A 27,533-nucleotide genomic window follows, 5' to 3' on the forward strand; every position below is an offset into this window, starting at 1 on the left:
TGCATCACGTGATACATGCTTCGCATCCACTGGGCTTAACCTTGATAAGCCTCCAATTTTTCTTGATCGTGATCAAATTTAATGGAAACATACTTCCGAAGTTTAAGCGCATGATTGTCAGCCCTAGCGAACAGTCTCGTGTAAAGCTAGAGCCGGTGTCAATTTTGTTCAGCGGAGAACTTACCTGCAGCTGAGGCGTCCATGGACGTGTACCCATAACTGCAGGCCTGAACTAACGACCCGGTCGCACTACACCAATACGACGTTGATTTTGTCTTCTTGAGTTCAGTGTAGTACCCCTAGCAACATCAAATGGACCGGTCTCGACTTCGTACAGCCCGCACACAAGAAGCGCGAAGCGACCAACGCGCAACGGAAAGCGAGAACTTTCTGCGTAGATCAGCAGTGTAGGCCGTCTGCAAAGCGCGGCCGCTCCTATTAGCTTGTCTACAGGTGATGAAACCCTGATTGTAAGTGCAAATCACTGTTTTGCAGTAGGTCGTCAGTATTTCAGGTCGCCGCTGTATGTTTTCCAGTGGTTTCCACAAGAATGTTGATATCCATTGTACTTGAAAGCGAGCTGCGAACGACGGCAAATATAAACAAATGTGCGTTGTGGCGCCAGCTATTGAGCAAAAAACGCGCAAGCATTTATAATGTTCCGAGATCTTACAGCGTTTGTAATCTCAGAGGCTGCGCCCAGGTTAATTGGCTAAGAAACGAAAAAATGGATCCCCTGAAGAGCGCCACGTTGGCGCTAATAGTTTGTTGTAGAATAATCATTACCCAAAACGAAAGCAATACCGGTACCTTTTGGGAGCGATAGTACCAAGCAGTATAGGAAGACGACTACATTAATCCGAAGCGGCCGGCTTTCGCCTCGGGCGAAAGCCGGCCGCTTGTTCGGTTCTTCTGCCATGTTCTGCTGCCATGTTCAGTCGTGTAGGGTCGTCTCGTCGTGTGGTTGCCATGTGAAAAGAAAATCACTCCCTCTTTGCTGACGAGTGCATTCCCGGTAACGCTCCCGCGGCACGGAAAGTGGGCAAACAGTGGGACTGGGAAAACACTGGGAAAACACTGGGAAAACAGTGGGCACACCAAAATCGGTGTCGTGTCGGCCTACTGTGAAGGAGCTTCAAGTGATCTGAACAAAGGAACTTTTGATGGAGACTCGTGCATGGTTGACAATCACAATACCTGTTCTTTTGCCATTAGCATTGCATTTGTCTTCTTGAAGTGGAGTACACAGTGCACAAAGGTACAATATATGTACTTTGCTATCATTTTTGACATCTACTGGGTAGGTTCCTAATTCAGACTATTTCGTCATGTGAAAGATGCTGATACATTCAAATTTGACTTTGTTAATACCACTATTGTTCACTGCGATTATTATTTTTAATTAGGGAATACTGTAGCCCTCAATAAGGGCCATCACAGGAGAGGAATTGTGAAAATGAAAAGATAAATTCCAGCACCAACAATACAACGTATTATACGTTGTATTGTCGGTGTCGGTCGTTGTATTAATAGAAATTACAGGGAGGATGAGCAAGTGTACACAGAATAACATAAGCATGATCAATTCTGAATGGTCCCGTTGCCTGTAATACAATTATAGTTGGGTATTAAATTCTTTAACATTTTGGGCGGTTACAGTGCAGTCCCGAAGGCCATTCCATATATTAATACACGAAGGAAAGAACGAGTATTGAAAACCATCAAGGCGCGTTTTATAAAGCTGTACACTAGCACTGTGGTTTAAGCGCGCTCTGTGTTTTAGAGGGGGCGAATTATTGTTAGTACTGTGTACAGGTGTCTTGGTAACCGGCGTTAATTTGTCAAATTATTTACATTACAATTGTGAAATGGTTCATGCACAGTTACTTATGAGCAATGTTCTACTTTAACCTTGCCCTGATATCACAGTATTATTGGCTTCCCTGTACATCCGCACCTACACTTGGCAATCTCCACTAAACAACAAGAACTGTTGAAAGCACTGCACGCCTTGTACTCCAATCAGTTTGCCTGCTATGCTTTACTAACAAGTACCTTATCAAGAATGGCACCTTGCTAAGCACGCACTGAAATCTGCAGATGAATAGTACAGATGTTTTGGCTTCATATTATTGGTTAGTCATTAAAGGAGATACAGCAGTTGTGAGCCTTGTGGTTGAGCGTCCCTTCATTACAGGAAGTTGTGGAGTCGTGGGCTTATTTTGTTGCAAGTATCTTATAGGTTTTGCATGAACACAAGTTAACATGCACACTGAACTTTACGTCCAAGTTGCGTTTGACAGAGCATTCATATTTTAGCAGCGGAATGGCCAACATAAATCAGCTTATATTAACACTGAGGAAACATTTTTGCTAGAGAATGCACACGTTTGGAAATATATCGCAATGATGACATCGCTCCTAATCCAAAGCGCATGCTTCTAATAGTTTGTGAGTTTAAATAACGCACTGTACCATTTTCGGCATCCCGGATGCTCATTTGGATGTCCAAGTATATTTTTCGCAAGCTGAAAATTGCATATCCATAAATCCATAAAATTTCTTTCGGCTCAGTCAAAGAGGCGGCCCTTATCGACACCTTGCGATAATTTGAATGCCTCAGCTCGGATGTCCTTCCAGAGATCAATAAACGATGACACCGTCTCTGCCTCAATTATCCTAGCTTCCATGAGTCGGAGCAGCTCTGGTGTGAAGTGTTCTTTCCACCCTCCGACTTTCGCTGTTCGCACTAGGCTGTATTTCATTTGATCTCCTTCGTAGCCCTGCTTGCAGGTTACCTTTTTCCCCTGAGGGCTGTGTCTTTTGCGAAAGTCAACGACTACGACACTTCGCATGTGCTCGGCCTTGGAGCTCTCCAACATCTTGTAAAGCAATGTTTCATCCTCTAATAAAGCTCGTTCATAGCGCTCTCCCAGAAAGTGCGCCACCTTGATGATTACGTCACGCGTGTCTTTCTTCATTTCTTCGTATGTCACGAAGAGTACGTTGGGTTTGTGCCTAATGTTGTAAGCCGACGCCACGTGTTCAAAGTAGTCACCGTAACCAAAGTTCCCGCTGATAAACACGTTAACAAATTCTTCGAACGCGGCGTCCTGGTATTGAAATGAACTCACGTTGGTCACCATGTGGTACATTGAAACGCAGACGTCCCACGGATTGCGGGCAACGTAAATGTACTTTCCTTCTTCGCTGATGATGTCCTCACTCAAGGGCAAGTGCGTAGCAAATGTTCTCATTCCCAGCGATGACTTCCAGCCCTTTATATCCACATACTCAATAAAGCGGCAGTCCTTAGCCAGCTCTTCGTGCGTAGTCACTGGCTCGCCGTCTCTCAGAATAAGCTGGACAATGTACATCATCCAATGTGTACCAGCCTTGGGAAATGTTGACTGCACCACATCTCCTATTTGAGCTCGGAACCTGAGGTTTTCTCGTAGAATCTCTGGAACTATGCCCCTGCATCTAGGCACTCCATCTATTACTTGGTGCAATGGCTTTCGAGGCTCCATTCTTGGTATACTCTGCGAAAGAGGATTGTGTAATTGTAAATATAAGAGTGGGTTTCCATTTTATATGAAACATTTAGGTTTACTTGGGATGTCTATTTGTAAGAATTCAGACAGGAATGAGGTGTAATCCACACGTTTGAAGTTTTCCAACATATCCACTGACCGCAACACGCGTAAAGACAGAAACGTTTATATGTTTGGAGCAGTTATAAAACTTCGCATTCCACACGATCGTCATTCTTGCCATTATCAAAAAACGTTTTTAATCTATCACAGTCATCGCACGCAGTCAGTGCGTGATGCTGTAGATCAGTACTCTGAATGCGAAATCTTTCGCGAAATGCTGCAATAAATACTGTTGCCGCAATGTCACCCCTACAAGACTCAAAAATATTTGTGCATGGGCATTCCGTGAAACAGCCTACAATACTTTAAATACACCGTTGTTTCTCAGTTCCGATTTGTTCCTAAGTATTTTACATGGGAAACAAGCACTTCTTGAAACGGGAGGCGTGCCGGTTACCTTAAACTGAGTGATCGTCTTGGCATTACTCGGCTACTTCGCTCTTGAAACATGCTAATGCCTTTCGTATTGTGTTGTTTCGCATCGGTATTTCACCAAGAGCGAGATTATGACATTCTGTTGTCTCCTATCCGCAAAAAAAAGAGCATGCAACGAACTCTAAGCTCTGAAATTTATGGCGCTCTCTATACTCTTATGCCAGAATGCGCCTCAGTTTGCAATTGCCGCGATACGTTTGTTTGAAGCTTTAGTACTTTAGCTCTGTTCTAACTACAGTGCATCAAAAAATTATAGATTGATCATTTTATTGGACAGGTCTTTCTGGCGCTAAACTCCTACACCAACATCTCTGTCACCTATTAAGCAGATTTATTGCAAGGTAGCAACTTTCTCTCTGAAGCTAGATATGAACATTTATGTTGTAGTCGCCTTACATACCAATCATTGCGACTTGGACCTCACCGTTTTCTTGATGGTGTCGGAATCTATTCTAAAGGAGCAAAAGTTGACAATAACTTTCATCACCCTCATCGTAAACCTATTTTATGTCAACTGCAGGACGTAGGCTTCTGCCACCTGCCATCTCGAAGTTACAGTCTACTGCGCCAACCGATTCCCACTAGCGTTTGTGAATTTCTTAATTTCATCACTTAATTTCAAGTCTTCTGGCGTTCTCGACTGCACTTCTGTTCTCTTGGCACCCATTCTGTAACCCTTATTGACAACCGAGTATCTAACCTACGCATTACCTGACCTGCCACGCACTATTCTTTCTGTCTATGTCAATTAGCATATCGGCTATTCTCGTTTGCTCTCTTATCTACATCGCTCTCTTCCTGTCTCTTAACGTTTCGTATACCATTCTTCGTTCCATCACTCTTTGCGCCGACTTTAACTTGTTTTCGAGCTTCGTTGTCAGTCTCTACATTTCCGCCCAATAAGTTAGTGCCGGTAGAACACTGAGTGTACTGATTGTACGTTTTTCTTTTTAATGGTCATGGTAAGCTTTCAGTCCGGATTTCACAATGTCTGCGGTATTCCTTCCAAGCAATTTTATTATTCTGTAAATTTTCTTCGCTTCATCAGTGTCCCCTGTGACTAATTTAACCACGTAGACGTACTCCTTCACCGACTCTCCTGTCCAGGAATTCGGGGCATCCATTTCTAGCGTCATCTGTCGGCTGATGCTTCTGCGCGACTGCATCACTCTATGGGAAGAGAGTTTCAAAAGTATGCCATAGTGCAACGATTCAATGTTCGCCTAAATTACATCATATGTATAATGTCGCGATCGTTGTCTCACCATACGCAAAATGTTTTTTTTTTATTGCGATAACATTCCTCGGTTACAAAACTACTTTTATGCTCTATTGAGAACTCCATAGGGGGAGTGTTTACAATTTTATACAAGAAGAATGCACCTACAACCGCTAGAATCACTGAAATGATTTAATCTCAATAACAAAGTCCTCATACCTGTAAGGTTTGGCTTATGTCGGTAAAGTTTCTGAGGGTAGACAGGTACTTTTGTAGAAGTGCGCTGCAGCGAAACCGCCGTATTAGGGCGCCTGCATGTGATAAGGGTCTCGGATTCCCCAATACACATATTAATTGCGCATCTTTTAAGTGCGAAGCATTTTCGTGGCGCCCCAAAGGCATTTTAACATCATCTGTCTATCAATAGCTAAATAACACCAAAAGTTCAGCTCCCACGAAAGGTCGAGGGTTCAACTCTGTATTAATTTTGGTGCCATAAACTTTGCGCCATAACACTGGACAACGAATTTTCGTTCTATGAGCCGTCTGATGCTCTCGCCTTAATAATGACATGTCGTGTAATGTGTGCCTCCTTTTCAAATGAATGTTCGAGAAAGTAGGGCGCTGTGGTGTTCATTTTTGTCTCATTACCTGTGTCAATTTTGCACACATGGTTTTAGCAGTGAGACAAAGATTCGTGGATGATTATTATCTATGACAAAGACAAATGAGTGTTAACCGTTGTGGGATGTCATTTAGGCGGTTGAGTTGCTAAGCATGTGAAGGCCACGATGAGTTAGAACACTGAAAAGCAGACTATAGCCACTACCGAGTAGCTTGAGGTGGCCGCGTAAGCAGTCAACCTTTTTTTGCACGACGTAATTGCATATGTTGAGGTGCACGATAAATTCGTTCACTATTTCCATAGCATCTGCACAACGCCAGGGTGTCTGGTTGTGTACTTACGAGGCCACATCACCCTCAATGCGGCATCCTAGTTTACAATATAGCAATACGTAAGCCGCAGTATGTGTCGAGTATCAAAAAGAAGGACATTAGCAAACAGCAGTTAGCTGAATACTAGGGAAAGGCTAATATTCAGTAAGCGCTGTTTAACATCTTCATCCACTATCTTATGCCAGCAGGTAGCCATTATCAAATCCCAGTTCAATGAATAATTGAGGTGAAGGTAGCATGATTAAAGTCTCAGCGAAATGCGAAGAAAAAAAATGCATGCAAAATATGAAGCGAATACGTGGCGTTCTGTACAAAATAGGTGGAATTTATGTGTGAATTGATTGGTTTCGAAGGTAAAATATAATGGCAGGCTTCTCATTACATACTTTTCGGTTTTATGCGCACAGTAAAACATATGCATCTGTTGCCCTGTGAACGTGCTTCAGGATATGTAAGCCTGTGCGTATGCCTTTAATTGTTGGTGCTTGTACGAGGTTTGAGGGCTCCTCAAGCTGCTTGCATGCCGCTTCTACCGCGACTTCTTCCATCATATAGAATAGGAAATAATGAATGAATGAATGAATGAATGAATGAATGAATGAATGAATGAATGAATGAATGCATTGAGGGGCTGGCCTTCGAGTCATCATTATGTCCTCAAACACCTCTCGCACTCGGTAAACCAATATGTGATATTTAGTGCATCCTTGAGATCTTTTCAACCTCTGGCATCTAGGGTACGATGTATAAATATTCTACTTAGTAAAATACAAAATCAAAACACCAAATGTCATCAGAGAGCTTCAAACGTCAATTTCTGCGGGGTTCCTAGTCATGCAGGAATCCCCGGTAACGAAAGAGCAGGTTTGATGGCAGTCGGCATCAAAGATCTGGAGCTATGTGATGTTGGTCTACCTTGGTAAGATTATGAAGGCACTGTAAAAATAGCAGTAGTAAAATGCTGTCAGAAACTGTGGGATCCGCAGGAACATTTCATTTTATTTATTATACCCCTCAGGGCCAAGGGCATTACAGAGGGTGAGTGGTAAATACAAAAAGAGGACAAAGACAGTTGGTTACATGAGCGTTTAAATGGCACCTGTATATACAATATTAGCTAAGGCTTCACGGAACTGTTCATACTTAATAAGGCCTACAACTTCGGCGGGAAGATGGTTCCAGTCCCGCGAGGTTCGCGGCAGTAATGATTGTGAAAAACTTTTAGTGTTGCATGACAAAATACCCACTTTGTACTGATGATCAATGCGACGGGATACATAAATTGGATGGGGGATGAGGTGATCTCGTAGAGTATGGTGATGGTACAACTTGTGGAAGAGGGCAATACGAGACACTTTTCTGCGAGATGCCAGCGATGGGAGGCAAAGATTAGATTTCATGTTAGTTATACTCGCTGTGCGGTTGTAGTTAGCAAGAATAAAACGTACAGAGTTATTTTGAACCATGTCGAGGTCAGTGATTAGGTTTTCATGAGCAGGGTCCCATACCGGAGTCGCGTATTCGAGTTTCGGTGGTATTAATGTTTTATATAACAAGAGTTTCAAATTAGTAGGTACGTTGAAAAAGTTGCGACGTAGGTAGCCTAGCATGCGATTAGCGTTTTTGATTAAGTTTTCAGTATGAAGAGACCAGTTTAGGTTAGAAGTGATGTAAACACCAAGATATTTATATGAAGAAACTGATTCCAACGACATGTTGTTAATGTAGTATGATGGTATTGTAGATGTTTTCCGAGAAACACGCATGACTTTGCATTTGTTAATATTGAGCTCCATTAACCATTCATTGCACCAGTCTCCTATCGTGGTAAGGTCCGACTGAAGTAATTCAATATCGTTAGCATTGGTAATTTCTCTGAAGATGACGCAATCATCAGCGAATAGATGGATATGGGAGTTGATAAGCGAGGGAAGATCATTAATGTAAATTAGGAACAGTAGGGGTCCAAGGACGGAACCCTGTGGAACACCTGAACGGACCTCTGTAAAATCGGAGTTAATGTCGTTAGCACAAACAAATTGCGAGCGGTTGAGCAGAAAACATTCAATCCATTTCAAAAGGTTACCGTCTATGTTAAGTTCTTTTAGTTTATGAAGTAATAGTTTGTGACACACCTTGTCGAATGCTTTTGAAAAATCCAAGAATATACAATCAGCTAGTGATGATTTGTCAAGAATATGGTGTAGTGCATGTGTAAATGATATTAATTGGGTTTCACAGGAGTAAGATTTCCGAAAACCGTGCTGTGCTGACGTAAAAAATGAGTTCAATTCAAGGAAATTAACCAGGTTAGTAAAAATAATCTGTTCGAGCATTTTACAGCATGCACTGGTGAGAGAAATGGGACGATAATTATTAGGGGATGCTTTGCTGCCGGATTTATACACTGGAATCACTTTGCCTATTTTCCACTCATTAGGTAGCGTACAATGGTCAAGGGATTGCTGGAAAAGTTTGGATAGTATGATGGAAGAATAATATGAAGTGTTTTTTAAGAATTTCGAGTTAATACAGTCGTATCCGGGAGCAGAATGAATGCTTAGTCCATCAATAAGCTTAACGGCACGCGATGGAGCAACAATTATGGAGGGCATGGTAACATAGTTACGGTGCTGTGTACTAGGCATATGTGTGCTGGATGTGGCTGTAAAATTTTTCGAAAATGTATGTTTTAGTATGGTGGCAGAAAGGTCGGAGGGAATTGGAACGCCGGAAGAGTCTGTTAAGGCAAGGCTGTTGTCAGTCGAAGGAATAATTGCACGCCAAAATTTTTTAACCTTAGTAGTAAGCGTTGAAGGGAGAACCTGCGATTCGAAGTGCTTTTTGGCGTTTTTGAGCGCTTGCACATATGTGTTTGACGCCGCACTTTGTACTGATGATCAATGCGACGGGATACATAAATTGGATGGGGGATGAGGTGATCTCGTAGAGTATGGTGATGGTACAACTTGTGGAAGGGGGCAATACGAGACACTCTTCTGCGAGATGCCAGCGACGGGAGGCAAAGATTAGATTTCATGTTAGTTATACTCGCTGTGCGGTGGGTGAAAGCTTTGCAATGCGGTAGAGACGCTTCTTTTTATTTGATAAACGCTTAATGAAATTATTGTACCAGGGAGAATTTGTGTGAGCTGTAATGGTGCGTTGAGGAATGTACTGTTCAGTTAGATGGTTGACCATAGATGTGAACATATTCCAATTAGTTTGTACACTACGGTGTTCAAAGCCATTAAGGAAAACGCCAATAAACGAAGATAGTGCATTATTTATGGCCTGATAATTTGCTCTGTAGTAGTCTCGCATTATTTTTTCTTCTTTTTAGTTTTCGGATGGTCTAATTTAATATCGAACTGTAGAAGTAAGTGGTCGCTAATTCCTGGTAGGTACGTTACAGGCGATACTATATCGGGTTGATTAGTAAAGACTAAACCTAGTGTATTCGCCGTGGAAGCTGTTATTCTAGTTGCCTGAACGCAGATCTGCACGAGCGAGAATACTGAACACACATCTAAAAAGTCACGAGCTTGTGGTGTGAGTGGGGATATTAAAGGGGGGTCGGTATTCCATGTGATGTTTGGTAGATTAAAATCGCCAAGTAGGAACAGCGGTGATGAAGGAAACCGTGTTGCAACGGTGTTAACAGCGTCATAAAGTTCGTTACTAAAGCTTGGTGACGACGAAGGTGGATGGTAGCATACCCCTATTACAGCTGTTTGATGATTAAGTGTTATTGCTGACCATACTAATTCTAGTTCAGTCTGCACGTGTATACATGATGATGGTATATCATTGGAAATTGCGAGAAGCACACCGCCGCCTCTCTGCGTGCTACGATCACAGCGATAGAATGAGAAGCGGTGAGCATTGACGATTATATTAGCGTCGCAGACATGCGCAGTGAGCCATGTTTCGGTTAGCGCGATTATTTTAGCGGAACATGTATCGATTGCTGATGTGAGTGAGTTGTACTTGTTAAGGACGCTTCTGATATTAGTAAAAAGAAGCGATACTGAAGCCGAAGATGTCTGGCCACTACCCCTCACTCGTCCCTAGGAAGTATTAGCAGAGATAGTAGCAGAGGGTGAGCTGGCGTGTGCGCTTTTCGTATCAGTGGAAATGACAGTGGCAGTGATAGGGTCGTACATGTAAGATTTCTTGTTCATAATTAACTTGTTGTGGCGCAACTTATGGGTTGGGGATCCAGGTTGGATTTTCGCTAAGTCGAGCAACTTTTTTCGTGCTAGACGTGTTGCGACCGAGTAATCTTCACTAATGGTGACCTTACATTCCTTCAGGCTGTTGCGTTTGGCGAGTATTAGGTCTTTAGTTTTGAAGTTCAAAAATTTTGCAATGATAGGGCGACACTGGTTAGGTGCGAATCTTCCTAAACGGTGTGCGCGTTCAATTTCGTGAGGGGAAAGGGGGTCAGTTAGGCACGCACTAAGGATAGAAGTCAGTTTTTCCTCAGTCGCCTGCCAGGTTTCATCGGAATCTGGGATGCCATAGAAAATTAAATTGTTACGCCGTGACCGGTCGTCAAGATCATCCTGCCGTGATTGCAAAGTGGTGGCCAGTGCAGAAAGTTCGTCTATTTGAGTGTGAATGGTGGCAATATCCTGGCTGAGTTCATCTAACCTTTTATAATTTTCCTCTAGCTCATCTAAACGGTTTTGAATCGCTGTGATTTTGGTTTCAATTGATTTCTGTCCGGTTTTAATAGCTTTAACGTCAGTTGCCAATTCCGTTTGTGTTTTAGAACTATGCAGCGAACGGGTGTGTACGTCCTTTAGCAAGTGAAAAATAACTTTCATCTGTTCAGTGGGGTCTGTAGGTAAAGATTCAATGTCTAAAAAGGCTTCCGAGCGGGTGGTTTTGGGCCCAGGGTTGCTCTCAACATCACCCGCGCGCAACAATAAAAGGGTCATAGAGAAACATTCACAACAAATTTCGCTCAACACTTGTGGACACGGGAACCGTAATAAGCAGACGTTATTGCTCTTTTTAGCATACAAGGGAAGGTTTGTACGCACCTGCATAGCAACCGGAAAGCAGTTCAGCGCTCTGTCAAGGCTACTGTCCCCGTGTCCACTGAAGCAGCTGTTGCAGGGCCGGGTTCTTAAGTACTGGGCCGAGGATGGTGTTGCTGTCGATCCGAAGGTTGCTTTAAGGTCGAGTTGTACCGGGCAGAATGAGTCGACGAAGGGTGCGAAAGCAAGATGCGATGAAGGCACCTCGTCAATCGCGCAGGCGTAGCGATGATCCATGGTTACGGGTGACGGAAGCTGGCATATCAGGTCACATGACGGGGCCGATAGCCAGGGCATGAGGAACGCAAGCAGGGCCTGCATAGCAAACGGAAAGCAGTTCAGCGCTCTGTCAAGGCTACTGTCCCCGTGTCCACTGAAGCAGCTGTTGCAGGGCCGGGTTCTTAAGTACTGGGCCGAGGATGGTGTTGCTGTCGATCCGAAGGTTGCTTTAAGGTCGAGTTGTACCGGGCAGAATGAGTCGACGAAGGGTGCGAACGCAAGATGCGATGAAGGCACCTCGTCAATCGCGCAGGCGTAGCGATGATCCATGGTTACGGGTGACGGAAGCTGGCATATCAGGTCACATGACGGGGCCGATAGCCAGGGCATGAGGAACGCAAGCAGGGCCTGCATAGCAAACGGAAAGCAGTTCAGCGCTCTGTCAAGGCTACTGTCCCCGTGTCCACTCAAACAAGCTTCAGTGCATATGGGATCAGCATGAACATAAGCTTCAGTGCATATGGGATCAGCACAAACATAACAAGCTTCAGTGCATATGGGATCAGCACGAACATAACAAGCTTCAGTGCATAAAACCAATTTTGCGAGAACGGCGGAGTTGCTGCCACAGAAAAATATTTCACGAGGTAATCCTATGTCACTTAAGAATTGGTCAAACAAGGCTGACCAATAGTTACCTAATACATTACAAACGACAGCCATGGGATCAGCATGAACATAACAAGCTTCAGTGCATATGGGATCAGCATGAACATAAGTTTCAGTGCATATGGGATCAGCACGAACATAACAAGCTTCAGTGCATATGGGATCAGCACGAACATAAGCTTCATTGCATAAAACCAATTTTACGAGAATGGCACAGTTGTTGCCACAGACAAAATTTCACGAGGTAATCCTATGTCGCTTAAGAATTGGTCAAACAAGGCTGACCAATAGTTACCTAATACATAACAAACGACAACGAACATACCAACACTGCGGTGAATTTTTAAACATGCTACACATTTTAATAACATGTCCCATCTTAGCAAAATGGAGAGGAAGGTATTTAAAAATTTATTTACGAAAAAAGAACCCCTTTCCATCCTATGCTCTTATTTAATAATTAACGACTCGTGCCATATGAAGATACCTTTAACTATTTAAAAGCTACAGGAACCCTGCAAGAACTGTGCCACAGTTCATGTTCGAATATTTACAACTTGCCATCTGCACCATTTCACCGCATTCAAAAAACGTGTGCTTGGGACATCGTAGTCTGCACGGCTGATGCGCCATAAAAATCCCAAATGCCATCATCATAAGTCGGTAAACTCCTGCCTTCTATATTAAGTATACTGCGGCAGTCGCGTTCTACGTTTCATGAAATATTACGGAAAGTTATGCAATGTTGATTGCGCAAGCATTTAGATGGTTACCCAAAGAGAAAAGAGTCCGTCCGTTCCTCCTCCACGTAAGACGATAGCTTTCACGATAGCGCGAGCCAGCTGTGGAAGAAGACGATGACGATCGCGCGAGCACTGGCGTGAGTGCGTCTCTGTGAGCACCAAACGTGCACAATCAGGCATACCCCAGATCTGTGAAGCAGCTGTGGTTTGCGAATCGGAACGTCATCAGCGCACCTGGCGGCGCGACCTGCAGTAGTTAGCTTGCCTCATCAGGTCAAGTTGGGCTGCCATCGGCAGCAGCTGTCTCGTTTAGCCTAATGGCGCCAAAACGACAGCAGTCGCTTAGAGAAGAACGGAAACACATAAATGAAGAGTATCAGCGTGAATACAGATTACACGAGAAACAATTGAACCACGCTGGACAGAACGGCGAACTGCAGCAACAGGCTTCAGAATGACACAAACGAGAGGAACGAGGCAGTGCAGACGCCGCCCGATATCAACGTTCCAGGGAAAGCTGCATACATTTCCTTAGTTTCCTATTTTTCCCTCATCCTTTCACCCCACCTACACATCGGCTGTGTGCTCTCTATAACACCAGTGAACATTATTTCTAGTCGCCTTTTCTATGCCCTCCCATGCAGATCGCACTTAACCTTTCGGGGTTCAAACCACGCTCCTCCATTTCACGATTCTTTCACGGCCGTTCTCGCAATCACGCCAAACACACCAGCCCACGACCACTCAACACCATGTAGGTACAATGAAATGCTTGAGCATCAGTCAGATAACTCCCTTAGGAGATTCAACGCGAAATTTTTTTTTCAGGCGTTGCGTATCCTCGCGTTTAGTCAATCAAATTTATACAAGAACCGCTTCATTTACGAAAGCCAAATGCGCAGTTTGTTTCTATGTGTTTTGCTTTCATGGCAATCATGCTCTATGGAAACAGCTTTCCCTATGAAAGTAGGCAGCATGACCCCTAATAAACAAAAACGACACGCTTATTTATGCCACACACAAGTAAATATCTATGGTAAACAGACTTCATTACACGAAATAGCTAGAAGTTACCGACACGGCAAGCTGGCAATGATCACAGCTATGTTTTTATCATGTCGGGGTATCCAGCGTGCGGCCATCTTGCAGGTACCCAATGAACCTCATGGGTTTTGCTATTTCGCTGTTAACCACTACTTACAATTACCCCCTTTGTAAAAAAAATCACGATATGCATTATATTACTGTATTCGAATTTTCCTTCCTCCATTCAAAGTGCATTCTAGCAAGAGACTACTTCGTACGACATGGCATGAGAGGATTGTAACCTGACATCGTGCTGCGCAGTGCCCTTTCTTGGTCGATGGTAACCAGCAGGCCAGACAGCTGCACACAACCGCTATGGCAGTTCTGTCACTTTTTTACACCAATATAAGGCCCGCCTTTATATCAACATTCATTTGCCAGGATCAACGTACAGTACGGGACCTCTGCCTGAGCTACGACTGGCCTTTTAATTTATATGCGATATTACTCAAGTATTGAGCTTAGCTAAGCTGTGGATTTCCCTGCAACTAATAGGAAAGCAGCGTACGTTTAAGAGCCCGATGGATTTTCAGTTGGGGTGGTAAACTATGCAGGGCAAACAATACCGGGAGTTTCTCTCAAAACTACTAATAGGGAGGATGCGGAAGAGGTGGCCATCTCCTTGGCCAATAACCAACGCTCCCAGTGCATTCATTATAAGCGACTGTAAATCCGCTATTCGCAAATAGATTAAAGGGCGCATTTCCAACTTGCTAATAACATTCTTGACCAAATACCAAATACATTGGGCTACAACCCATTTCTCGCTCCCCGGCAATGAGGCCACCCAATAACAGGTTCGAGCTTTCGCCTCCCAAGGCAACGGCCCAACCCAGGTTGGAAGGGAGAATGAGGAGATAGAGGAGACAGAGGAGACAGAGGAATTTGAGTGGTCGATGCGAGAATGTATGTTGACGTATGTATAAATTACGCAGTATTATTGACTAGGCAGACTTAAATAATCCTTAATAAACCTGAATGATCGTATTTGTATCGCCACTCCATACGAAATCGAGGAACACATGCGAACCGTTTTTTGACGTCTCTGTGCACATGACATTGTAGTTAATGCAGCAAAGTCCAAGCTTGGACTGCGCGAGCTGACCTTCCTAGGCCATACCATACCGATTGCCCAAATTCGCACCACACCCCGGAAAGCTGAAAGCTGTGCGGCATATCCCGCGAGCTAACATTATGCGGTAGCTCCGCGAGTTCCTTGGACCTGTGACCTTCTACCCGGTTCTGTACCTCAGTGCGCGGCTATTTTGCACCCTCTACGCAGGCTATTAGCAACTGCGGAGGGAGTAGCGGGAGCTCTTACTTGGACTGACGAAGAATGCAACGCTTTCCATCAAGTCAAGGAGGCTTTGGCAAACGTTGCTTCGATTGTGTATTCGCAGTCAAGCGTACCTCTGTGCATCATTATCAATGCCTGAAACGTGCCCTACGACGCAGTTCTACAGCAGCTGAGCAATGGAGTCTTGTGCCTGGCAACTTAGTTCTCGTGAAAGCTGACCCTTTCAGAAGACCCCGCAGGGGCGTCTGCGTCAGCAGGCGTTTGGTGTGTTGCGACACCACGGACCCGAGCACACGAGGGTTGGACCCTCCCGCGTGTAGCCGTGCGCGGCTTAGCCGTGTCTGGGGAAAGGGGGATCCTGGGGGTTGAGCTGATGCTGGGTGATTGGACCTTTATGGCCCCCCGGCGGAGGCAACACACCCCTTTGGCCTCTGCTTCACATAGACGGCACCTCCGGACTGACCCACCCGGGGGAAATCGGTAGTTGCCTTTTCCTGTCTCTCTCTCCCTCGAGCCTTCGTCTTTCTCTCACTTTTCATCTTTCCTGTCTTCTCCTTCCTTCCGCTTACTTCTAAATTTTCCAGGCAGCAAGGGTTAACCTTGTGTGATTAGCCAATCTAGGTTATTTCATATTTGGTTATAGTGATGACGTACGGCTGGCGTTTACAGGACCTGTTCTTACAGTCCCTGTAGCGTCCCCTTGTAGGACTCCATGGTGGGTGGCTGGCGTTATTGCCGAAAACTAAGTTCTCCTATGGCAAATTCCTTCCCACCCCTCCTTGATCGCCCTCAGAAAAGAGGGCGCACCGAAGATGTTTTCAAGTTCTTTGGTCGTGAAAGACCCAACTTCCCACGATTTCATGTTATTCACTCGGAAAAGTCAGACACACAAGTACGCACAATCTCCCCATTTCTAGTTTCAAAGTCCTTAACTGAGGCTCTTGGTCAAGGTTACAAGGCAACAAGGATGGCAAGTGGAGATCTCCTCTTGGAGCTCCAGAATCTGAAACAATTTGAGAAGTTATCCAGTCTCGTGTCATTTGGGGACGTCCAAGTGACAGTGACTCCGCACCGCACTATGAACACTTCACGCGGCGTTGTCTCAGATGATGACCTGCTTCAGCTGACGGAGGCAGAGCTCCTAGAGGGCTTCAATGAGCAAAATGTGGTTAATGTGAAAAGAATAAAGATGAGGCGCGATGGTAAAGAAATATCAACCAAACACCTAATTCTCACTTTCAATTCAAGTGTCCTGCCCGACTCGATCGAGGCCGGGTACATAAAGCTCCGTGTCAGGCCTTACGTGCCTAATCCGCTCCGATGTTTCAAATGCCAGCGCTTCGGCCACAGCTCGCAGAGCTGCCGAGGCCGCCAAACTTGTGCTAAATGCAGTGCCAAAGAACACACCACCGAAACCTGTGAGAACGCTCTCCGCTGTGTAAACTGCGATGGGGAGCACGCCGCGTACTCGCGATCGTGCCCATCCTGGAAGAAGGAAAAGGAAATTGTTACAATCAAAGTCAAGGAAACTATCACTTTCAAAGAGGCACGCAGGCGGGTTTCATACCTGCCCAAGAAAAGCTTTGCCGAAGTGGCGCGTCAGGGGGCAGCGTCACAACGGCTTCCGGCGGCTGTCCGACCCACATGCAGTGAGTCGGCAGTTACGCCGTCTGCCCCTACGGCGGTTGCAGCTAGCGCTGCTCCGTCAACCGTGGAGAAGGGACCATCGATCCCGAAGGTGGGCGCAGCGGAGGCTGCCTCAACCTCCCAGGTCCCTTCCAGCGCTGGCAACGGCCGGCGCAGCCAAATCCCCCAGGGAGCCCCAACGACCTCCGGGCTGGTGGGCGCAGCAGTCTTGCCCTCCAAGGCGGGACTCTCCCTGATAACCTCTCGCTCGCAAGAGCACGTGTCCGGCGCCTCACAAGAGGCAATGGACACTACAACTATCCCCACGGCGCGCCAAGCGCCTAAGGAGCGGCGAGGCTCCCTCGAACGCTCCAGAAAGAGCAAAACTCCCGTTACAGGGCCTCGAAAGGGCTCTGTAATTTAATCACTGTAATTTCCATAATCACCACTTCTGTTTCTGTATACACAGCACCTATTAACTCCCAATATGGATACACAAATAATTCAATGGAACGTCAGAGGTCTACTTAGGAATCTTGATGATGTTCAAGAACTTATCCATAAACACAATCCAAAAGTGCTGTGTTTACAGGAAACACACTTAAAATCCAAACACACAAACTTTCTCCGTACGTATGTTACGTTTCGCAAAGATCGCGATGATGCCGTTGCATCATCGGGTGGTGTGGCGATTCTCACTCATAAAAGTATAGCATGTCAATCTTTACAGCTACGTACGCCCCTTGAGGCAGTGGCGGTGCGAGCTGTTCTGCTAAACAAACTCATCACTATTTGCTCGCTTTATATACCCCCACATTACAAATTAACTAAACATGAATTTAAGTCCTTTATAGATGAATTGCCAGAACCTTATCTGGTTCTTGGCGACTTCAATGCACACAACGACCTTTGGGGCGACCCTCGTATAGATGCGCGAGGACGTCTTGTTGAACAGTTCCTTTTCTCTTCTGGCGCTTGTCTACTGAATAAGAAGGAAGCGACATACTATTCTCTTGCAAACAGAACATTTTCTTCAATAGATCTTAGCCTAGTCTCCCCGTCACTACTGTCTGAACTCGAATGGCAAGTTAACAACAATCCTTACGGAAGCGACCACTTCCCAATACTGCTTAGAACACCCGAAGAAAAGGAATATCCACCACAGGCTCCTAGGTGGAAAATTGACACTGCCGACTGGGAAAAATTTCGAACTCTATCTTGTATTTCGTGGGATGACATGTCCTCGCTAGAAATTGACGCTGCTGTCGAATATTTTACAGCCTTCATAATAGATGCCGCATCTAAATGTATATCACAAGTAAATGGTCTGTCCTGCAAACGGCGTGTCCCGTGGTGGAACGACGATTGTAGGATCGCACGTAAAAATCAGAACAAAGCGTGGGGGTTGCTACGCGCCTCCCCCACTGCGGAGAATCTTATTAACTTTAAAAAAGTAAAATCACAAGGCAGGCGAACCCGCCGGCAGGCCAGAAGAGAAAGCTGGCAAAAGTTTTTATCGGGCATCAACTCTTATACAGAGGAATCGAAAGTCTGGAACAGGGTTAACAGGATAAGAGGACGACAAACTTATTCACTCCCCCTGGTAAACCCACAAGGCGATACCCTGCTTGAACAAGCAGACTCACTTGGGGAGCACTTTGAGAGTGTATCAAGCTCCAACCATTATTCGCAATCATTCCTGAAATATAAAGAAATAGAAGAATGCAAGCCACTCATCAATAAATGTCGACAGAATGAACCCTATAATTGCCAATTTAGTGCTGCCGAGTTGAAAGCGGCCTTGAGCGCATGCAAGAGTTCCGCACCAGGATCTGATAGAATCTTATATGAAATGCTCAAAAACTTACATAATGACACGCAACTTACACTACTTACACTTTTCAACACCATCTGGGATGCAGGGTACCTTCCAACCGCGTGGAAGGAAGCCATTGTAGTCCCTGTTTTGAAACAAGGCAAAGATCCTTCCTCGGTGGCAAGTTACCGCCCGATAGCCCTCACAAGCTGCATTTGTAAGGTGTTCGAAAAAAATGATAAATCGGCGACTCATTCATTTCCTTGAACAGAGCAAAATGCTTGATCCTTATCAGTGCGGCTTCCGAGAAGGGCGCTCCACAACCGATCATCTCGTGCGTGTTGAAGGGAATATCCGGGACGCATTTGTACATAAACAGTTCTTCCTATCGATATTTCTCGATATGGAAAAGGCGTATGACACAACGTGGCGTTACGGAATCCTAAGAGACCTGTCAGAAATGGGCATCCACGGTAATATGTTTAATATAATCAAAAGCTATCTGTCAAATCGTATCTTCCGGGTAAAAGTCGGCAATACACTCTGACGTCCTTTTACGCAAGAAACGGGTGTACCCCAAGGAGGCGTGCTCAGCTGCACCCTCTTTATCGTGAAGATGAACACGCTTCGTGCTTCACTACCACCCGCCATCTTTTACTCTGTCTACGTAGACGACATTCAAATAACTTTCAAATCTTGTAACCTCGCAGTCTGCGAGAGACAGGTACAGCATGGCCTGAACAAATTGTCAACGTGGGCAGACAGGAATGGATTTAGGATCAATCCTAACAAAAGCTCTTGTGTTCTTTTTACAAGAAAGAGAGGACTTATCCCAGATCCTTGCATAGAACTGCGTGGACAGCAGATACCTGTAAACAAAGAACACAAATTTCTGGGTGTCATGCTTGACTACAGACTCACTTTCGTCCCCCACATTAAATATCTTAAACAAAAATGTCTGAAAACAATGAATCTAATGAAACTTCTATCCCAGACTACGTGGGGTAGTGACAGGAAGTGTCTAATGAATATCTATAAGAGCCTCATTCGATCACGATTAGACTATGGTGCCGTGATCTATCATTCTGCAGCCCCGAGCGCGCTAAAGATGCTAGATCCGGTCCACCATCTAGGAATCCGACTGGCCACAGGCGCTTTCAGAACGAGTCCCATACAAAGTTTATATGTAGAATCAAATGAGTGGTCACTTCATCTGCAGAGAACATACATTAGCCAAACATATTTTCTGAAAGTCCACTCAAATCCACAACATCCCTGTTTTAATACCATTAATCACATGACATATGCTACACTCTTTCGCAATCGTCCCTCCGTAAGACAGCCTTTCTCGCTGCGTGTGAGGGAGCTTAGTGATCAAATGCATGTCCCACTCCTAGAGCTCCCCCTAATGCATCCAGCCAAGCTGCTACCTCCTTGAGAGTGGCAGCTGATACAATGCGACACATCTTTCGTTCAAGTTACAAAGCACGCTCCAGATATTGAAATCCAAATGCATCTTCGGGAACTCCAGCACAAACACTCCTGCACGGAGTTCTACACAGACGCATCGAAGTCACATGACGGGGTGTCCTATGCAGCCGTCGGGCCATCCTTCTCGGAATCCGACGTACTGCATCCGGAAACTAGTATCTTCACGGCTGAGGCCTACGCAATATTGTCGACCGTGAAGCATATAAGGAAATCAAAACTCAAAAAATCAGTTATATATACGGACTCCCTAAGTGTTGTGAAGGCTTTGATATCGTTCTGCAAGCACAAAAATCCTGTTATAATTGAACTCTATTCCGTCTTATGTGAAGCATATGCATCTAACCAGTATGTGATTATATGCTGGGTGCCAGGTCATAGGGCCATCGAAGGTAATGTTCTGGCAGACCAGATGGCCACGTCAGTTGCATGTCATTCTGCTAATCCCACCGCTGCAGTTCCTGTCACAGATCTGAAGCCCTTCTTACGGAGGAAACTACGCAACCACTGGCAACGTCTATGGGACGCGGAAACAAATAATAAGCTCCACGTGATAAAGCCACAGTTAGGATTCTGGCCCTCTGTAACAAAATCACGCCGAACGGATGTCCTATTCTGTCGTCTGAGAATAGGACACACATTTGGCACGCATAACTATTTACTCACTGAAAATGATCCTCCAACCTGCGGTAGACGCGGGGAGAGGCTGACCGTCCTCCACGTCCTCCTGGAGTGTCGGGAAGCCGAATATGAAAGAAAGAAACATTTTCCCTTAACCTACCGGCAGCGCATCCCACTTCATCCTGTTATGTTACTCGGCCAAGAACCTTTATTTGACACCAACGCAGTCCTAAATTTTCTGAAAGATGTTGTCTTGCATGTTTTTAGCCCTACATGTTCATAGCGGGTCCTCTCTTCAGAGGACGCCGCTGTGATAGCTCCTTGGTATAGCACATGCCTCTAGACCCTTGTTTTCAAGGGCTCTGGCGAGGCAGCAGTGCTCCAAGTAATTGTACCATCTTATACATTTTATATTTTGCATCATTCTTGTACGATGGATTTTAATGTTCATAGTATTCGTCATTAGTCATCGCCATAATTTTATAGTACGTAGATTTTACGCAGTTTACAGCGAATATTTTTAGGCCACTTTACAGCCACGTCACATCTTCCATAATACATCATCACCATTACCACGTGTGATGGCGCTCTTTGGCCAAACTTGGCCCTTGCGCCACAAAACACCACACATCATCATCATCATCATCCTTTCAGAAGAGCGCTACAGCACTTACGACCGAGAACTGCTTGCCATTTATGCCGCCATCCTACATTTTCGTCGCTATCTGGGAGGCGTGGATTGCTTTGTGCTTACCACAAACGTCCCACGTACACCTAGAGTCTCCCGACTTAGGACTGAGGAACGCACAGCATCCACGAACTGCGTCACATGTAACAATGATAGGCTGAGATACGCGCTAAGAAGTGGGTAGACCCGAGGAATGCTTGGCATAGAAAGACGGGTCGGTAACCGCGAAGATGGACATGTCTTAGTTTCGAGCGTTGAAAATGGCAACGCTATAGGCTGCTTCTGTCGCCTAGCGCTTTCGTTTCTGATTTGCTAACTTCAGTTTCAGTTCTACGAAAAGTTCCGCATGCAAACAAAAGTGGAAAGGGCCTAAAGTTCGCTCTTGTTCTGTGTGTATATCGTTTGATGTTTCGCAATAGGGCTGAGGATTCACCAGTATTGCACAACACTCAATTTATCTATCGGACATAGAACGAGCAATGTGCATTGTATGGCTGAAATGTGGGGCAGGTTAGCCAGACGCACGAAGGAAACACCCAGGGACACTTCTATGCTAACAACACGGCACATGGGACTGCTACGGAAAGTTAAGTTTGTTCTTTTCTCCTTGAAGTCGAGCAAAGCCTCTTCAAGGTGATTATCGGCGTTGAAGAAGAATGAGGAAGGTTGGAAGCAAAAAAACTTGAAAATATATTGCAACGAAAATATTTGCATAGTCAAATGCAGAGTTAGCAAAAGAACACTGATTCAAAACACACAAGTAAACAGCGCCTTACTCTTCTATTTTTCTTAAGTTAGAGCCTAGGACAACTGTCACTACATACGACCCACCAAGTCTCAGTCTTCTACCACTAAGTGGTTACGGCTCAGACTAGCGTTGCGTCGCAGGGAATCTTACTGGTACATCAGGTTTAGTTAATGATTACGGGCTCTATAACGTAAAACTATTCCATTATGTTTTTATTTCAATCCCCTGACGTCAAACTCGCGTAACCGCCAACGTAAGCACCGGGCAGTCATCCCCAGGGTTGTCTGAACAGACCAATGAAATGCTCTCCTTGTTCATAGGAGGTCACTTTTGTTTGCCTGAAAAATGAATAACATTGCCTACACTGAGCGGCTTCTCTTATCTAATTGGCTGAGGAGAGGCGAGGAGCACGCTGAAGTGCAGAGGAATTCGACAGGGCCGAGCCACTGCGCTAAAAGTCGATAACCGAATGAAGAAGGTGGCGCCGGCGCCGGCTATTGGTCCGTTTTTCCTTACTTTGCTTGCGGTGGCTGGGCGAGAATCCCTACGGCATGCAAAGGAAGCCTAAGAATGACGCTAAAACGGATCCTCATCAAAGACGAGTTGACAGATTGAGGTCGTAAACCTGCCGAAATTTCCCGAAAATGTTACACGGCCACGCAAGCAGTTTTATTCTAAGCAAATAAATCCATGCTCTCCGGCAGGTGCGAGTAGCCAGCGCCTGAGCGACCGGCGGCAGCCATCTTTTGTTCCTTTCGGAACGGGGCAGCCTGCGGCTATTCAGAAGGAAAATTAATTTCGTTCGGCATATCAACGCATCTTTAATGCGTACACGTCACTTTGAGGCCATGAGCTTTTGCGGTTTTATGACGTCGCGTGACAGGCAGGTGAAATGGCTGCAGTTCGAAAACTTTTGACGAATAGCTGGGGGCTAATGGCAAAATTGCGTCGACTCAGAAATAACTATTTTTCTTTTTTCGGTGAAATCATGCATAATCAGTGTGTCATAATCAATGCATATCAGATGGGGAGCTATTGCGGTTTTCGCGACGTCGCGTGACAGACAGGTGAAGTAGGGATGGTCCAAAAAAGTTTTTGGACAATTGCAGAGGGCTGATTACAGAATTCGAATAGTTTTACGTTATAGCACCCTACAGCCTATAGACTCGTCTCAATTGTTATAGATAAAAGAGACAATTAAAAGGGCGGTAGGACCGTTAGCCCATCCCACAGAAGCAGTTGTCAATGAGAGTTGAAAGTCCGCTTAAGCCGTAACCCAAAGGGTTGGCCTTACTCTCAAAAGTAAATGCATCGGAAAACAACCCTGTTTTCCCTCTTCTAACAGCTTCGTCTCCCCCTCCTATTTCCAAGTGGTCAGTGGTGGCCTCAGCAAACACGCCAAGCACGCACGATTTATTGAGGCTATCTCGAACCTCAGCGGCGTTTCTAGCCAGCAGGAGGCTCGGGTGCTGGTGTCCCAACACCGCGTACCGCAGCACCCTTTAATTTTTTTCCTCGTGCAAAAATAATGACCGATGGCGGCTTGCAGACTCGATGTTCTTAAGACGACGTTCTCCGAACGCGATCTCCACATGCGCACCGCGCCTCTATCTACGGCGCGCACTGCAAGTTGCAACTCGACACCAAGCGGGCTCTCCTCAGCGCTCAAAACAAGATACACGTTGCTGCCGCCCGGATGCGTAGGGATGGTGGTGGTGGTGGTAAACATCTATTTCACTTATTTACAGAGAGAGTTGAGGACGACCTTAAGAGCCGGCCCCTTACAAAATCCAGGAGGGGTCCCTAGTCCGTGTCTCCTGAGGCCTCCGTGGTGGCTCGGGCCCTGGGCACGAGAGCTGTTTGGCTCTCTAAGCTAGAGCAGCCGAGGAGGGCAGCCTCCCACCTCTCTCGTGTGGGTGGCGGGAAAGATGAGGGTAAGCTGGGTTAGAGGGGCAAGCACACACCATGTGGAAAACGTCCTTGAACGCGTAACCACAGAGTGGGCACTCCCCAGAGAAAGCAGGGTTAAAGTACTGTAGTACTGCCGGGCACAGTACCATGTTAGTATAGAGACGGAGGAACCAGCGCTCCTCTGCCTTGGTCAAAGCTTTAGCGGGGGGTTTAAAGCGACCGTGAGTGGATAGGTAGAGCTGAGTGATTACGCGGAAAGCAATGTACAGATTTGGTTCTAGATCCTGAGACGGTGGGTGTGGAAGCGACGCCCGGTGGTGGAGCGCGCGGGCTGAGGCATCAGCGGCCTCCTTTCCTTCTAAACCCGTATGTGCTGGAGTCCAGATGACTATACGCGTCTCAGGATGGTCCCGGTACTCGCCTTCTCGTAAGATGTTGGCGGCGCGGCTGGCTAATTATTGTCTGTATTAAATTTACAGTTCTTAGTCGCTCATGTTTTTATACTGACGCCCCTGACACTCACCTTTGCGTGCTGAAAGCCATAGGACGGCAAAACACTCATGGGCTGACACACTCAGACTCAAACTAGATACTATATTGTTGGGAGTGAGTTCGAGTAAACTCTGCTGATTACAATTCTCGGGCGCCTGGGTCAGAGTGCGGCCGGTTGAGCAGAACTTTAGTGAGTAGGAGTCTTAATGAGCCCGGCTGAGTAGAATTCGCTGTGTCTGACCCTGTGTGAAGCCCTAAGAAAAAAATTGGAGCACCATCTCCCCACTGGAGAACTCTCATCTAGTGGGTAACATTTTTTGCAATAATTCCATATGAAGTCTATACTGTTCCCTTGAGACCAGGACTACCATATTTTAAGAGATAAGCAACACCAAAAACCTCACGCACACTCTGAGGGACTCCCCTCCTTCGTAAGGGGTTCCGGTTGTTCTAGTGCCTTTTCTCTCGTATAAGGGACCCGCCGACGCCCGCGTCTGCGTTCCAGCGCGTTTTGTTCAGAAGCTTCTCTATTTTGCAAACATTATTTTATGACTGCTTGCGTCTTCCGCACGTACCATGCCTGCGCTGGCTGTCACCTCCATTCTAACTGCGATTCTGTAAGCGCTGCGTATTGTCCATGGATGTCAAGTGCGCCGGTTGCGCATAGAGAAATTTTTAACAATAGTTTGGGCTTTCCCCGCAGGGGCGTCTGCGTCAGCAGGCGTTTGGTGTGTTGCGCCACCACGTACCCGAGCACACGAGGGTTGGACCCTCCCGCGTGTCGCCGTGCGCGGCTTAGCCGTGTCTGGGGGAAAGGGGATCCTGGTGGTTGAGCCGAAGCTGGGTGTTTGGACCTTTAAGGCCCCCCGCCGGAGGCAACACACCTCTTCGGCCTCGGCTTCACATAGATGGCACCCCCGGACTGACCCACCTAGTGTTCCTGTATACGCTCCCGCAGGGAGCAGAGTTGCGCATACCTTTTCCGGCGCCGCTCGCACAGCTATTGGCCGAGCGCGAAAAATGACGTCAAATGATCCGCGCCGCTGCGAAGACAACTTTACGGGCGCATCGCCGACTCATGCGAACTAGTCGTTTCCGTCAGTGCCATCGCCATTGCAATCAGCGGACCGTCGATCGGGCGTTGAGAGGAGCAGCTGCGGGTTTCAGGTACGGTATTCGACGATGTGAAGTCAAGGACCTTGGTGAAGTGATACGAAACACATCGTACTGGCACTTGTATTGTGTCAGTACGATGCCAAAAATGTGTTGTCAGATTACAGTCTGCACTGTGTGAATAATTACTGTGCAAGTTTGCTATCTTGATGTGATTAGTGCAATAAAAATAACCTGTTATTACTCTTAATAGCTTGTTGCCTTTCCATTTTCTTTGAATTCTGCCCCCAAGGTTCCAAGAACCAGCACACTTGGCCTGCTGCCAGCAGCCGTTCATGCATTCCCTTGTATGAAATAAATTTAATCTAGAAGCTCTTGCATCTTGAATCTTTTTCTACTTGCAGATTTGCTGCTACTATATAGCTGATTAGTCTGCGGTATGAATGAATCGTAAAAGTAAGCTTTGCTTAAAATGTACGCATGTGAACATTTGAAATGCGCTTAAATCTGTGTCTGCACCGCATGTATCGAAAACGCGCAACTGTTGTGAACGATGGTTAGTGATAAATGACGCTCAGTTAACGGTCACTGACATAACTGCAGGCACGATAGCTCTGCTCTCTTGGCGACGGTCATTAATCGACTGGTTTCGGTAGCCGAAATTCGCTAAGTGTCCAGCTTACGTGTGTGAAGTTTTAAACACTCTTTAAAACATTTCTTGCTTTCTGACAATAATAAGACAACTTGATATGCATGCTGAAAATCATTGCACCGCCTTTTGTGGCAACGTACTGCGCGTTTGCGAGCGAACGTTGGAGCTGTTCGAGCCACGGGAGTATCTTATTTGGGGGAATCGAAGGCGGTCATACCCCCTATTTGTACGTTCATGTGTGTGTTTGTAATGCGTGTTTACATAGGTACATACAAAGTTTCGGTTGGTTGGAATCCCACCCCCTCCGACTGCATGAATGACTCATTCGAGCGTAGCCTGTATTAAGAAGTGCCCTTTGCTAAGCGCCTGCGAACAAGTGGCGCTTGTAGCTCGCGACCACTAGAGAAAAAGGCGGAACACCGCGCGGCATTTGGCTCCTGCGCGCCCGAGGAGGGGCTTCGCTGCAGAGCTGGATCACGACGGCGGACCTATGCGCAACTCTGCTCCCTGCGGGAACATATACAGGAACACTAGACCCACCCGGGGGAAATCGGCAGTCGCCTTTTCCTGTCTCTCTCTTCTCAAACCTTAGTCTTTATCTCTCACTTTACATCTTTCCTGTCTTCTTCTCTCTTCCATTTACTTCCTTTCTCCACGGCGGCAAGGGTTAACCTTGTGTGGATATCCTACCTTGGGTACACCATATTGGGTTATAGTGATGCCGTACGGCTGGCGTCGTGCAGGCTTGCAGGCGTCGTGCAGGCGCCCACCACGGAGCCCCTCTTTGCGCTCCGTGGCGGGTGGTCGGCGCTGTTGCCGAACATACACCTTTTCCTATGGCAGCGCAAGCCTCTGTTGTTTATGATCGGCGTTTGAAGAGATGCCGCACCGAAGTACCATTTCAATTTTCCTTTCAAAGCAACGCCTCAACATTTCCAAAGTACTATGTAGTGCATAGTGAAAGCAACATTCCGGTAATGAAACTCTCTCCTTTCCTGGTGGCGAAGTGTCTGAAAGACAAAATCGGACCAACATACAAAGCATCCAAA

At 46.0% G+C, this 27,533-nt stretch overlaps 2 protein-coding genes across 2 annotated transcripts in view; one reads left to right on the forward strand and one right to left on the reverse strand.

Moving 5' to 3' along the window:
* LOC135903178 (3-beta-hydroxysteroid sulfotransferase-like) overlaps positions 1–27,533 on the forward strand; it is a 93,463-nt gene that overhangs the window by 43,510 nt on the left and 22,420 nt on the right. The window lies entirely within an intron of this gene.
* On the reverse strand, positions 2,571–3,530 carry LOC135903180 (3-beta-hydroxysteroid sulfotransferase-like). Its single transcript, XM_065433582.1, has one exon. It carries the CDS (start codon positions 3,528–3,530, stop codon positions 2,571–2,573), a length of 960 nt encoding a protein of 319 aa, XP_065289654.1.

The sequence above is a fragment of the Dermacentor albipictus genome, chromosome 2, assembly GCF_038994185.2.
Source record: "Dermacentor albipictus isolate Rhodes 1998 colony chromosome 2, USDA_Dalb.pri_finalv2, whole genome shotgun sequence".
Taxonomy (NCBI): Eukaryota; Metazoa; Arthropoda; class Arachnida; order Ixodida; family Ixodidae; genus Dermacentor; species Dermacentor albipictus.